We start from the raw sequence: 15,239 nt of genomic DNA, 5'->3' as shown, positions 1-15,239 counted from the left end.
TAATCTACTTCTTGCTCTTCCATTAGGTCGATACCATGTAAACCTCCTTCCTACCAAAGGTAAGTCATCTACCCCTAATTCATGGATGAAATTGTTGAACTCCAACCTCTCCCCACTTCCATCATCTTCACCACCCACTCCCACCCTCTCACATGCCTTCCTCATACAATTGAGATCACACCAACAATACACCAATGTGCAATATTGCTCACTCTTTTTATCTCCCTCAACTCTTCCCACATACTCCTTCTCCTCCCTCTCTCACAAGAAGCATACACATTAACTATTACAATTTCACATCCATTCTCCCTCCACACACCCTCCACTCCAACAAAAACCTCACTTGTAAATTGATTGCTTAAGTGAAAACAATTTGGATCCCACAAACATAAGATTCCACCAGTTATTGATAGGAAATTGTTGTCAATGTGACAAAGGGGATACTACTTGTCTTTATTATATAGTGTGAACTGTAATGCATATATTAGTAAATGGTTATTAGTGAAAAGATGATGAGAGCTTAAAATTACTATTATCAAATTTAATATCTTCCTTAGTATATAATATAGACGTACACTAAAGTAATATTTTGTGGATATGAAGTAAATTTAAATAATGATACTTTACTTTATTAAGTTTGATAATGCAAAATGGTTATTATCATAATAAATAGTGTGTTTGAATACTTGTTAACACACGTTCCAATGTGCCCAAACGGGGTAGCTATTCTTTTGATGGATTGAACTAAACGGCCGTTCAGTGTGTTGGAATAGAGATCCAAACATACTGAATATTGCCTTGGAAGTCCTTATTATTTGATGGGGTAAATAATTAAATTTGTTCTTGGAAGTGTAATATGAAAATAAATTAATTTTTTAAAGATGAAAAATATAAATTTAATCTTTAAATGTATAAAATTTATAATAAATTAATATGTCGTTAAATTTGTGAAACTATTTATATCATTAAGATGTAATATTTAAGAATTAATTTAACAATAAATTATATTTGATAAGGATTAATTTGATATTAAGTTATAAATTTTTTTAATCAATTTTTTATTAAAATATTTATATAAATTTAATTTCTCACAATTTTTATACATTCAGATTAAATTTAAATTTTTTATTTTTTAAAAATCAATTTCTCAGTATTTCACACTTTTAGAATTCTGCTATTTATCCTCGGTTGATGCATCGGTTTCAAAGCAAATTTCTACAGGGGCAGCTTTTTAACAGGAATGATCTAAATCAAACTTGAAGAATTTAAGTATCATTTAAATTTGCTTCATATCTACCAAAACTATATATTTAGTCTGCGTGGGTTCTTTATATATATATATATATATATATATATATATATATATATATATATATATATTAGAATTAATTTAAAATTAATAATGATGCATACTAAAATTGTTTTATAATTCTGTCCCATTCATATAAAATTATAACTATAGAGAAATTAAATACCAGCTGTCACCATGCAGGTCTCCAATAAATAATCGAGGAAGCTCTGAAAACTTCATAAAAAAATGACGTTCCAAAACGCAAACAACACGTAGTGACATTCAGCTTTTTCTTGTTTTACAAACTTAACAATATGATATGATTGTTAAAGTAGCATGACTTTATTATTATTATTATTGCATTTGGATTGCCACTGCAACGCTAGCTGATTTCTCATTTTGATCTTGAATTAATGATTCTTTCAATCTTTCTTGGTGATATCAAATGTTGCAAATCATTTTTTTTTTTATGTCGGTATTGTTGCAAATCAAATTAACAGTCTGATCTTTCGCAAGAGAAGCACATAAATGGCAACTTACAAAGCTCCAGCAATGGCACCACACACATGCAGATCGATGCTAACCATCATTCCGACTTTTAACATAAATTGATCATTCAGAAATTTGGACAGGGCTAAGCTAGCTGTCGATCTGATTTTCAATGAAACATTGCTGCAGATAACTGTTCTGGGATAAAAATGTGACCTTTGTTACTTCGTACGGTTTAATACATATTTTCATATTTGCTGATGATTAAAAAAAACTATTTTCTGTTATATATATATATATATATATATATATATATATATATATATATATATAATCACATATATCTCTATATATTAGAGATAATTATGCTGAGTTAGATAAAATAATTATGAACGGTAAAATTCTTTTTCCGCGCCATGATTTAACGCAATTAGGCAATTGTATATCTAATATCTAAACTCAAAATTATTACTAATTAAACTAAAAAAAATTTACGTCAATTAATTTATACACTTGGTGATGTGATGCATATATAATACATAGTTGCTTAAGGATGGAGATGTATAGTAATTCTTGTAGTATAAGTATGGACAAGTTTAATACATAGGTTGATTTTTTATATCATAGTTATGATGGAATAATAATATCAATTAATAATCAAGTACCATTATGCATACATTTCTTCCTTTGGGAATTGTTAATATTCGTATCGATCAAGACATAAAAAAATGAATCCGGCCACTTAATTAGTTCTATGATTTCGATTTCTGTATGAGAGAGCATAATGAATGTGAGATTGTGAGGTTAATTGACACCAATGTGTTAAATATATTGTTTGCGGTATGCACTATGTTGTTGCTAACATATACAAGAAATATCACAATCAAATTGTGACATTGTTTCTAACATGATCATTTTAAGAAATTTCCAACTTTAATACTCTTCGAAGCAAAATAACGATGATTAAGACAAAACTATCGGCCTTAAGTCCAAAGATCGCTGTAATAGGCTCTTAATCTTTGATGATCAGAAATTTATGCTCTTCATGTCTTTTACAAGTGAGAAACGTGTGCCTTACTTTATTCTAAAATGAACTTCTTAATAATAAAATGGAAGTCTTTGGCTTTAAACAAAACCTTGCTCGAATTGTAAAGGTTGAGCTTGGTAATTTTGTTTGACGCGGTTTTCTATTTTCTATGATGATTGACGAAACCATTTTCTATCGTTTTAGGACGAACTGCAAAGTAGATGTCAATGTTCTTTTTCTATTGTAATTTCTGGATTCTTTTCTTCTTTCCTGTGGCTGCTACTTCTTTACTTCTAAGAATTCTATGAGCTCGAATTTTCCGTTATTCCTTTTATTGATTCCGAAATGTGTAATTCAGAATTTAAAATCAATTGACATTAAGTGAAGTTGTCTAACCGGTATATAAACTGCACTTCAAGGATTAAGACAATCAATGTGGGACTTAGATATTTTTTAATAATTTTCACAACAACAAAATAAAATAAATAAAAAACCATTTTAATGTGATCCTATTTAAAAATGGCAACAGAGCTAGATGAGAATGGGTATCTGATTTTCCATTCCCACCTCCCAAAATCCATTTCCATACCTAGTAGGTATGATTGGTTTCCCATCCTGACGGATATCCGATATACTCATCCTATAATTTTAAAAAATTAAAATAAAATAACTTCAAAAATTAATTTTAAGAAGAAAAAAAAATCAAACAATAACATTTGATTTTTTATAAAATAATGTCACCATATATATCCAAGAAAAAAAGACATTATCACTCTACCATATGCATATTTGATCCCACTAGAACGTAAGAATCAATCGTGATTTGGTAGTTAACTAATTATTATAATAAAAATCACAGAATGACATGAGTATGCACTTCAGTTACAAGGACAGATAATAACAAAAGATTAATTAAATAATATATGTTATATAAAATAAAAATAATTTAATTATTACACATATTAGGACGAATATGGGATGAGTATGAAGATATCCATTCTCGTACCCACACCCGTTTCTAAAAATCGGATATTACCCACTGTAATCATTTCCCAGTATGGCCTGGACCCAAAAACCGCAATTTCAGTGTTTCTAAAAGTACATTAAATTTACACTATAAACGTAAATGTAGACTAAAATCATGTAAAATTGTAAATATGAATATGATAATTTCATTAGGTATATGTGTTTTCTTATATAGTTGTATCTAGGAAAGGTTTTTTTGTTGATGTTTTGATAATGTCCTAGTTCGCTTATTTAAGTGGAGCTGATAGTGCCCAAAGGTGGTAAATCCACATAATAAAATGTTGGACCAGATTTTTCTGAATTAAATTTAGATTTCTTTAACTTAGAATCAATCATGAGCTAATTCAAACTTACCTTGCAAGATTCTCGAAGAAAATATGGTTTTATTAAACTTGCACCTTATTTTAAAAGTCTGAATTGAATCTAGACTTTTCAACCCATTCTGCAAGATTCTCTAAGAAAATACGGTTTGCAGCCCACATCAAGTTGAATAATTAGTTTTGTCACCACTATTAATGTACCACCAAAATAATTTATCAATATGTTTTGATCTAAGAAATTTTTTTGAGGAGAAACAAGAATTTTTGAGTGTGATTATACCATCAATCCAAAAGATTGAAGCTTATGAAAATATTCTAGAGTCCCACTAGAAAGTAAAAAATCTTAAACTAGAAAGGTTACCAAAAAAACCAGAGGCTAAATTTTATTTTTTTTATTTTTTATTTTTCTTGAAAATGCTATTATATAATAAATATTAATGGATGACCACGTAAAATTCAGGCTAGGTAATTGCCAAAAAGAGAAAAAGTTAGACTCTGAAAATACCAAATATAATTATTACTATTAACAACTTTCAACTTTTTTGTAACCGTAACATCAGTATGCTTTCTTCCTTTTTTGTAAAATGTCTTGCGCAATCTACGAGTTTCTTTGAGTGGATACGGAACAACCAATTGGATCAAGTCGTAATGCAATTAATTAAAATTATTAATTATTACAGAAAACTATTACGTCTCCGTTCCTATTTATAAAATACAACCTTTTAAACTTATTTATTCCTCTATATAAGTCTTAATCTATATTATTTCATGTATTAATTATTTTTAGGTTAAACATTATCTTAATTAAATAAGAGATATTATATTAACATGTATTTAGAAAAAAGAAAAACATTAATTAAAAATGATATTTTTAAAAAATATATATAAATATAGAATAAATTTATTTTCTAAATTTATTGTTATTAATTAAATTAATTATTTGATCTTGGAACAGATATGGATGTACTATTTATTAGAGAAGAGGTCAATCTAGCCACGTAGTAACATTTTTTTTTTGTCTTTGACAGAAGATCTCGCATGAGAATCAATTTAATCCTATATTAATTCATCTTATAAGGATCGTTGCTATAAAATGTTGTCATTATCTTCCATCAACATTGCGTATGCAATGAATAAAGTCCTTGCAGTGTACTTGAGGAAAAGTCATGGAAGTTTGGAATTAAAAGGACATTGTCATTGCTTAATTAAAAACCACTTGATGACGGCTTGGTATTAAGAGTGACAATTACTGTCGCTTAATTAAAACCACATTAATAGGATCATTAAATTAAACTGATTGATTAATTTGTCGCACGAGTAAATAAGTTAGTTGAAAAACTCTGAAGTAAAATATAAAATTATTCTTAAAATATTCTTCATATGAATTTTATATTATAAAGAAAATAGAGTTTTTAAAAATAAAACTGTAATTAAATGAATAATATTTTATGAATGATATTATTAATTATGGGTAAAATTAATTAGATTTACTTATATTTAAGTTTAAGATATAAAATAACTTTTTTCTTATATACCAGTTTAAAGAGAATATTGTGTTGGATCTTAACAATAAAAATTCATCAAATGAATTAAGAAAATACAAATGTTAACCACTAGTTAAGGAAGTAATTTTTTTTTTAGATGCACAAAATTACGCTCTCCATGATTATTATTTTTTCGCATTTCCTAAGTACACTGCTTAGCAAGAACCTTAAGAAAATTCTTCATGATGCAATAAGTAATTGTGTATCATCATTAATGTGAGTGTTTTTAGCTTGCTTTTACACAATGTTATTAAAGTCGGATTGGATTAATCAATATGATCGATTTGATCATAAATGAAACGTACTATTTCATATATATATCACGTTTAATATGTCACGTTTATTATTAAGAAACTTAAATTTGCTCAATGAACAAGAAAAACAAATTTATGAGATATCTTTAAAACACAATCTCTTTGATGAGTAAGTCTGATTCGAAGAAATAAATTAAAACATGGATGACTGAAATATTTTAAAATCCTTTAGGACACATCGTATGTTCATGAGACAATCAAAGATAAACATAGTTTTGATTACGTAATTAAGACGGTAAAAAATAATATTCCTCAAGGATAATATATATACGGGAAAATTTTCATTTACTTTCAAAAAACTCAATTTATGAACATAGTCTTAAATACAAATACCTACACATAGGATGTGTCTGGGTAGCCATCAAACCATTAATAGATATGGGCATAGATATCGCAATCTTGATGTGTCTTAGAGATATTAGGCACAATAAATTTGAAGATTCTTTATATATATATAACCACCCATCCTGAGTTTTATAACCACCCGAAACCCACTCCCCCCCCTATTTTCCAAATTTTCTCTTCTTTTTCAATAACCCACCCCTATCTCTCAAATCCTATCTCTTCTTCCCAAATTTTCATCTCTCAACCTTTCAATCATCTTCTTCCATTGTTTCAAAATTTATCAAGCTTATTGCATCCTTGTGTCATTCCCAAGCACGGGAATGTGATTGGAGAAAAAAAAAAAATACCACTCATTTCCTTAATTTTTTTATTTGATCTCTTTAAGGCAAAAATTTATAACACATTGTGTTAAATGAGTACTTTATAGCATTGTTTGGTTATGGGTTGTGTGAAAAGGATTAGAAAACTAAGTATTAGGGATTATTGTGATTTCATCAAAACCCTAGGTTTGCTAAATTTTGGGATTTTGTTTAACCTATTGTTCTCTTATTTTAAATGCTAAGATCCTATAAAAAATATGGTGGTTGATCTTCCCAAGAGTATTGAAAGGCGTTGATTGTGTTCTTTTGAGTGAGTAGCTAATCTACTTAGCAACAATTTTGTGATCTTTGAAATTTTAGGAGTACTTGAGAATAAAGGAAAAATGTTTATTTTCGCTTGATTGTAATTTATTTTTAGGAGTACTTGGATTATAGTTTATTTTATTTATTGTGAGTTCATGATTGATTGTCGTTCACTACAACGAAGAGATAGCCTATGAGTCAATTACTCATAGTATATTTATACTTTCTGTTGGCTGCAACGAAGAGATATCGCAACCAATGGGTTGAATACACATAGTTCCTAAAGATCCGTTCATTGCAACGAAGAGATAATGTAACTTACGAGCTAAATGTCGTAGTTCTATAATTACCGTTCGCCACAACAAAGAGATAATGTGATCTATGTGCACATAGTGGAATGAAAGTTTGACCATAACATTATTATTCTTGAATACAACTTTATGTATAGTTCTAAAATTTTTCAAGGGAGTATACAATAGTTTCTGAAAACAAGTTGTATTTATTTTTCTTTATTTAATGTTATTTAAATTCCTTTTGAATGTTAAGACTCGTGCTATGTCGTGCTCTCATTCCTGTCCAGTTTGTATTTTATGCTTTCACTAAGTCTTTGTGACTTATTTCCTTATTTTATTTTATTTTCTCAGATACACAAATAGTGGAGTAGCTGACTTCTTGGGATTTGCTGACTTATCCAGTAATTTGATTATCTTTTGGAAGGTCTCCATTGCGTCTGATGGAGAGGTTTTTTTTGTGACTCTAGTATAATACAACTATAGGGATAATGGTAGTAATAAATTTAGAGAGAATTCCTTTATTTTAAAATTTGACCAACATCGCTATTAGGGGATATATTGGACAATATGTCAAGGGTTTGTATTGTGACCTGAGGCCTCGACATCTAATTGTTGGATTGATATATATATATATATATATATAGTCTGTGCGTCGGTCATGGTCCAAGAGTGGGTCGTGACAATAAATTAATCTAGTTTTTTTATTATTGAATTGGTGTAAAGTTATTATATTTTAATTAGTAATCTCGAGTTTAAGTTTTGAATTTACAGTTACGTTAAATATTCGGATATAGAGAGACATAGTCATCCGATAATGAATGAAACCTAAAGCAAATTTTGAGAGAAACTTTTTTTCTCTTTACTTTAAAAGATAAAGGTATATATTGGACCTTTTTACCAATATATATGATATTTTTGCTTTATAAAAACTATTACTCAAATAATTTTTATTTGGTGGAGTTAAAGCTTGAGTTTAGTAGTCTTACTCTTGAATCAATCATACAAAAAGACCTTGATCACTTATAATAGTCTTACTAAATTAAAATAAAATTAGCTATAATGAAAAATACTTGTGATCTCTACCAAAATTAAATTAAACTAAATGTACAAAGTAAAACAGCTTAGTTCTGAATTTGACAAAATCAATAAGCTTAGCTTTTTAAGGGTGAACATGAGCTAGCACGCATTTAAATCGCACTTGAAAACTCAAAGGCTAATATGAACTAGCATATACTGTTTAACTACACATGAGAACTCACACCATAGAGATGAAGGAAACATAATAAGAGGAAGTAAGTGAGAAAATAAAAGATGAAAAATAGTGTAGAAATATAAGTTGTTTAGTTTCACTCATTTTTTGTTTCTTTACAAGTTATTTCTAGCCTATCAAGCACACCACAAGTGAAAATTTGATATTGAAGATTCAATATATCCACAAAAAATAATCACTTTTTTCTTTCTAATACATTAGATAAAAAGAAAAAGCTTCCCAATGCATTGATAGGCATCCCACTAAATGATGCAAGGTGCAAGTGTGCAACATCTAGATCTGAAAAATCTTTATAGAATAACTCTAAATCAACGTCTATAAAAGAAAAAAAAATATATAAAATTAATAGAAACAAAACTGTCATAAAATTTTCAATATTTTATAGACTCAACCTAGCACTAATGCAAGGGATGTAACAGGAGACAAAGATTCGTGCGAGGATGGTAGGTAGTAGAGAGATTGTCATTGTGATTGGAAGGGCCCTATGAAAAACACTACTACATAACTAATTGTACACTGTACTACCTACATGTACTTAGTTTTAATTTATTACTACTACTTGCTTGAATCAATAAAGGCATCAAAATACATTGGTAATTAATTACCAAAATTTGTGTTAGATTTGAATTTCTCTTCCTAAGAACAAAGACAGGAGAGTAAGAGTGAGTGTGGAGAAACACCAAAAAGATGGGACTCAACAACTGTGTTGATGTGGGGGTGTATCCATATTGTGCCGTACTAATCATGTTACCCACTTGACGCATCTCTCTTCCAATTTTGGATTTGATATTTGACGTTCTCATGAGTTGTTTTTCTTCCTCTATCGACACCTTCTCTGTATTTTGTTCCTTTTTCAATTAAATATTTTGTGGCAACTTTATTTTATTTCGTAAAAAATATCTAATAATTGTTTTATGGTTTGAACTTTGAAAACAAGTTAATTAAGGAATAAAATAAATAAGTGAATCGCATGGATATCGTACTGGTTGTCAAGTGAATCTCTATGATTTAGCAAGACTTTTTATATGGTCATATATTGGCAATGTGTTTTTCGTTTTTTTAACCAAAATGTCGTGAGAAATTATGAAGCAGAGACAAAAATATACTATGAAAATTGAATTTTGGTTTAGGGAAAACCTTTTGTAATTGTGATGCATATTTTGATTAATTTAGTTTGAAATTAGAAATAGGGTTTTAAATATTTTTTTAGTGAATTTAACAAAAAATATTGTCTTAAAAGAAGCTTAACATTCATGTGTTCTTGGGAATAACAATGTTTTCTTACCAAGCCTTTCCAATGCCAAGGCTTTTTTTTTATCTTGAATTAAAAAATACATTGTAAACCATTAGGTTTATCGTAAATTATGTTACCATAGCGTCTAGTATTATTTTTCAAAGTTTATGGTTTTACAAGACATATTTTTAATTTAATTGTCAGATGAAAAGCTGGTTTACTGTACCCACGACAAATGAATTACTTGCTCAATTGTTTGTAATTTTGGGTGAATCATTTGTTAATCCTTTGCGAGCATAAACAAGCGACACCTCACCTTAGATTTTATAGCAACACAATTGTCATTGTCATATTATGTAATTTAATTATATTATGAATTCAACAAATTACTTTTCATTTTTCCTTTTTGTTTTTGATTTGTAGGGCCAGGATGGTACAGTACATTCCGACGTCCACATCTGATTTTCACTGTCAGTTGCTTATTATTGCACATGACATTGTTTCAATCATGGTTTCGAATATATATTTTAGTATTCAAATTATTAAATTTCGAATTTCAATCATGGTTTCTCCGCCTCCAATCATTTTCCTCTTTCTTTTCACTGTCAATTGCTTATTATTTTGCACATGACATTGTTTCTCTTGTTAAAGTTAATCAGCTGGCATAACACCTTTCCAACCTCATATTATTCCTATCAAGACAAACTCTGAAAAACAAATTTAAGGGAAACAGAAATGAAGAAACCATCACATTTGATTTTTTTTTCTTTTTCCAAACAGCCAAAAGGTTAATTGCATTTTTAATTTCTGTAAGTTTTTTTTTGGACGAATTCAGTTCCCTTATTATTTTAATTATATAATCTTAGTCTATCTATCTAGTAATTTAAAATGTCTAATATCTAACAAAAATATTAACATGGTAACATAGGAGAGTGTCATGTAATTATATAAAACATTATATACAAATTAATGGATGAATCAAAATTCCTGGAAAAAAATTAAAAAAAATAAAAATAAAGGAACAAATATTAAATCTTGATGATAATAAGAGGAATAAAAATATAATTAAATCTATATTATATAACTAAATTAATTTAATATATGGATAACCTATATATTTTTACATAAACTTTTATAACATTTTATTGTATCTCTATCATCACATTATTTATCTAATTTCATATTTTAATCTTTTGTATTCTTATTTCTCCCTAATGATAAAAATTATTGTATACAAATGTTTTGAAAATGAAATTATCCTTATTAAAATCAATCTAATCATGCATGTGGCCACTTACTGGGAAATAAGTGATTGTCCCTCCTTTTCTAAGTTTTAAAAATAACAACACGTTATTAATATCTCTCTAATATAATAAATTATTATACGGTTTAAGACTACCATTTGTCTATAGTTTCGATGAATATGACATTTATTTAAAAAATTTCAATTCAATAAAAAATTAATAGTACTTTATTACATGTTATGTGGAGATTAATATAAAAATCATGTGGAGATGAGGTAAAAAAACTCAAAGATCCTACTAAAAATTTGTCCATCAAGTTTTCTAATAAAAATTAACCATCAATTAAATACTTTATATCAATATATGTTATAGAGACTAAAAAAAAAAGATCACCAAATAATTTTTCCTAACTCTTTTAAATAAATATTATCCTACTAGTTAAAATTTATTAAAAACTATAAGATTTTAACAATATCATTCTATTCTATGCTATTTAGATAAACCATTTAGTCTATCTTTGATGTATCATTCTATCTTATATGTAATCCTTAAAGTAATAAATTATACAAGTAATCCTTTACGTATTAAATATCTAGTAGTTTAGTTTCTATAAATTGGTATATTTTATTCTGTTTAGGAACTAGTTTAATGAATTATAATACTTAGGAGATTACTTATATTATTTTATTTTTACTGTAGGATCACATTTAGAAGAAAAGAATAGTTTAAGGATGAAATTGAAGTTTATTCACGTTTTTTTTTTGGCATTATTAGTTTTAAGATTTGGCTCTCAGTGACCTCTTACACATTTTTCTCTCTAGCTTCACCCAGAAAATGTAGAAATTGATAACGAATAAATCCCTTCGTCTTGCTTGGAATTCAGTTCTGTTATAGTAACATCCTCAAATATTAGAGGAACAAAGTAACATGCCCAGCATTACTATAGTAAAGCAGAAAACGGAGAAAAATACAAGCTAGGTAAAGAAAAAGGATCTGAACACGGAAAATGAAATTTCCTATAAAAATCCTCACTATGTTCACATTATCAGACCAAAAAAGAAATTAATCTGAATAAACGGATACAAAACTTATTACGCAGCTCGATCTTTGGCTATATACAAACTTATTATTATTTGTTACAACATTAATCGTACAATCCCCCGTCACTGGAAAAAAAATTCACGAACCCCACTCCACTCACCTCCTTCACATCTTAATGTATGTGCGCTTGAACATCTTGGTCCGATGAGTAGCTAGCTATTCGTGAATTATAATTGGACCCATGTTATGTTGCTGTCTCTTCAATCCAATCTTCCCAAGCAGCGTAGAAATGAAGAAGCTTTGTATATACTATGTTACACGAATATCTCAAGGAGATATAAGATGAATTTGATGGTTAAGGAAAAAAAACAAAAGAGAAAGATTGTAATATTTGTTTTCTTTACTAACAAAAGTAACTACTGATAAAAAAAAAAAAAACAAATATCCGAAATTCACATTTGAAAATTTGTTCAAGAGTCCAAAGAAAATGAGGTTTTCAATAGATCATAAGGTGCCCAAAGTGCATCCAAAGGACAAGGTCTATTAGCGTCTAATCTCATCCACGGTTTCCCTTTCCCACTCCAATGCAACAAACTCACCGGACCAGGGTGCAGATCCCGACACAAACCTCGAAAATTGTCCCCTCCTAAACCATGTTGGTTCCACCTATGATCCACCGAAACAATGTTCCCCGCAAACACAAGCAAAAACGGCGGCAACGAACCAAGTTCATAGATTCTCATCCTCTTCTGAAGCTCCATCCACTCCTCAATTTTCCTCGTGTAATCCCCTTCGCGCCACCGTTCCAAATCAATCACCATCACCCCCGTGTTAAAGTAACACGCTTTTCGTTTTCTCTCCGCGAACGTTAGCGACATAGAAGGGTTCGACCAGAAAGTGGGAGTGAAGTACGAGGTGAAGTTGGCGTTGCAGTATTCCGGCGCCGCCAGAACGCTGTTTTGTCCCAACGAGGTTGTCGCGAGCTTGGCGATGTCGTCGACGAGTACAAGGTCGGAGTCGAGGTACACCACGCGCTTCACGCGGGGAGGGAGGAGGTTTGGCAAGTAGCTGCGCGCGTAGTTGAGGGGGCAATCGAGTGCGGCGCGGATGGAGGTGGAGATGAGGTTTGAAACGACGGCGTCGTCAAAGGGGTAGAGTTGGAAATTCAGGTAGGGGAATGCGTTGGAGATTGTGGCGCGTAGGAGGGACGCGTTGGTGTTGGCGTTGGCGTTGGCGTTGGCGTTGGCGTTGGAGGAGCACACGAAGTGGAAGAAGGTGTTTTGGGGGCACGAAGAGTGTTGGAGGACGGAGAGGATCGCCGCCATGGAACCTCGGATGTATGTCGTGTCGAGTGTCATTGCCACGTGGACGGCTTCCTCGGAGGAGCTTAATATGTCGTGGTGTTCGATGGAGGGGCAGTTTGGGGAGTTGTAGAATTGAGGGGCTTCTTTGAATTGTTGTTTTCTAGAGGAGGATACACACGGGAAAAAGAACGATAGGGAGAGGATTATTAGAAAGTATAATAAGTGGGGTGGTGGTTTTGATTTTGGATTGGACTTCATGGTGTGTTTTTGTGTTGAGATTTGAGAATGAAAAGAGAGATCTAAGGGGTGGCTTATAATTGGAGTTTGAGGTTTGGAACACGCTTTTGAGTTAGCGCTAGCAAAGTTAAACTTATAAAAGAAGAGAAAAAGAGAGGGGAGCAAGGATGGGCTAGCCAGAGTGTTTAGTCAGAGATGGGAAGTCAAGAATATATGTGAATTAATGAAGGGGGAAGTTGGTGGTATTCACATTTTTTTTTCTCACGTAGGATCAAATATTAAATGATTATCTCTTTCATTGAGAATTCAAATTTATGTTCACCATGTGAAAGACTAACGTCTCCCCTAAATCCAACCCTAGTTAATAATTCACATTCCTTTTGAGCTTATTATCATTATCATAGCATTTTATTTGGCTATGGGATGGGGACCCTCGCCCTTTACTTCTCCAAGGTTTTGACCTTGAATTCCCTTTGTGTCTAATTAATAACTTATGCTTTGTAGGTTGCGTCATTTTATGGGCTATGCACTCAATATTAATACTGGCCGGATGGGAAGGGAAATGAGGCTTATCCACTTAGACATACAAGGAGAACGTACCTTTGTATTTAGTAAGTACCATGAATGAGAAAATGTATATCCAAATATGACAAAGTGTCAAACAGATCTCACATTCACCCTCCCTTGTATTTTCATTTTGATTTCTTTTACAATTTCTAAAATGAAAATAGTATCACACACTTATTATATTAATTATCACGGTTTTTATTTCAATTTATGTCTGTGATTTACTGTTTTGTTTGTTCTTTCTTTTAATCAATTGTGTGATAAACATTGTTCATAAAACTTGTGTGACACCAAATGACTACTTTATGCTAAAGTAACAGTGACACGAGACTGGTAAAGAGCATCCCCTAGGTAAACCGTAAACATATATATATTTGCTGTGGATCTTGCATCTAGCGTTGCTTTTACGGCTATCTCCAAATACACATTGAATCTTGTTCATGGTTCATGGTCATGACATTTAATTTCATTTTATTTAGTGGAACTATTACGCATTCATTCTTCCGAAAACTATGTCATAGCAACCGAATCTTCCACTGGGAGCATTTCCACACGGAAATATTTCTAAAATAAAACAAATCCTCCAAGGAATATTCAAATTTAGAGGAGTGATTTACAGCACTAGTTTTAACATTTTTTATTATTATGAGATCAAATGTAGGTAAATATCTTATCAAATAGAGAGTGGGACATTCATAAATTCAGCAAATAAAAACCAATAAAAAGAAAATAGCTAAAATGTGTTTTTGTGTTCGTAAATTTGAAAATATTCAAAATTCATCACAAAATTTGAGGTATTTTGTTCGTACTCACAAAATTTAAATCAATTACTTTTTTACCTAAATATAGGTTTATGGATTATGATTTTTACATTAATTATACATATATAACTGATGCAAATATAATATTTTTTACATTGATTATACATATAATTTATATATATAAACAGTTATATGTGTAAGTTTAAATATCTAAATCTTCATCCGAGTAAAAAAATGACATATTATAATTTTATGATGATGAAAAATATAAGAAATTTTTTTATACTTGGTTTATTAACACCATCTTCA

At 30.1% G+C, this 15,239-nt stretch overlaps 1 protein-coding gene across 1 annotated transcript; it reads right to left on the bottom strand.

The window, feature by feature from the left end:
• Positions 1 to 12,027: 12,027 nt before the first annotated feature.
• Positions 12,028 to 13,847, bottom strand: LOC114383426 (probable galacturonosyltransferase-like 1). Its single transcript, XM_028343105.1, has one exon. The coding sequence runs from the start codon at positions 13,621 to 13,623 to the stop codon at positions 12,532 to 12,534; it is 1,092 nt and encodes a 363-aa protein (XP_028198906.1). The 5' UTR covers positions 13,624 to 13,847; the 3' UTR covers positions 12,028 to 12,531.
• Between the last annotated feature and the right edge of the window lie 1,392 nt (positions 13,848 to 15,239).

Source organism: Glycine soja, chromosome 14 (genome assembly GCF_004193775.1).
Source record: "Glycine soja cultivar W05 chromosome 14, ASM419377v2, whole genome shotgun sequence".
NCBI classification, from domain to species: Eukaryota; Viridiplantae; Streptophyta; class Magnoliopsida; order Fabales; family Fabaceae; genus Glycine; species Glycine soja.
The sequence above is the reverse complement of the archived record's forward strand: the minus strand, read 5'-3'. Positions and strand labels throughout refer to the sequence as shown.

What these genes read in the sequence shown, in the direction of transcription:
- LOC114383426 (XM_028343105.1), bottom strand. Translation starts at nt 13,623, where the DNA reads ATGAAGTCCAATCCAAAATCAAAACCACCACCCCACTTATTATACTTT.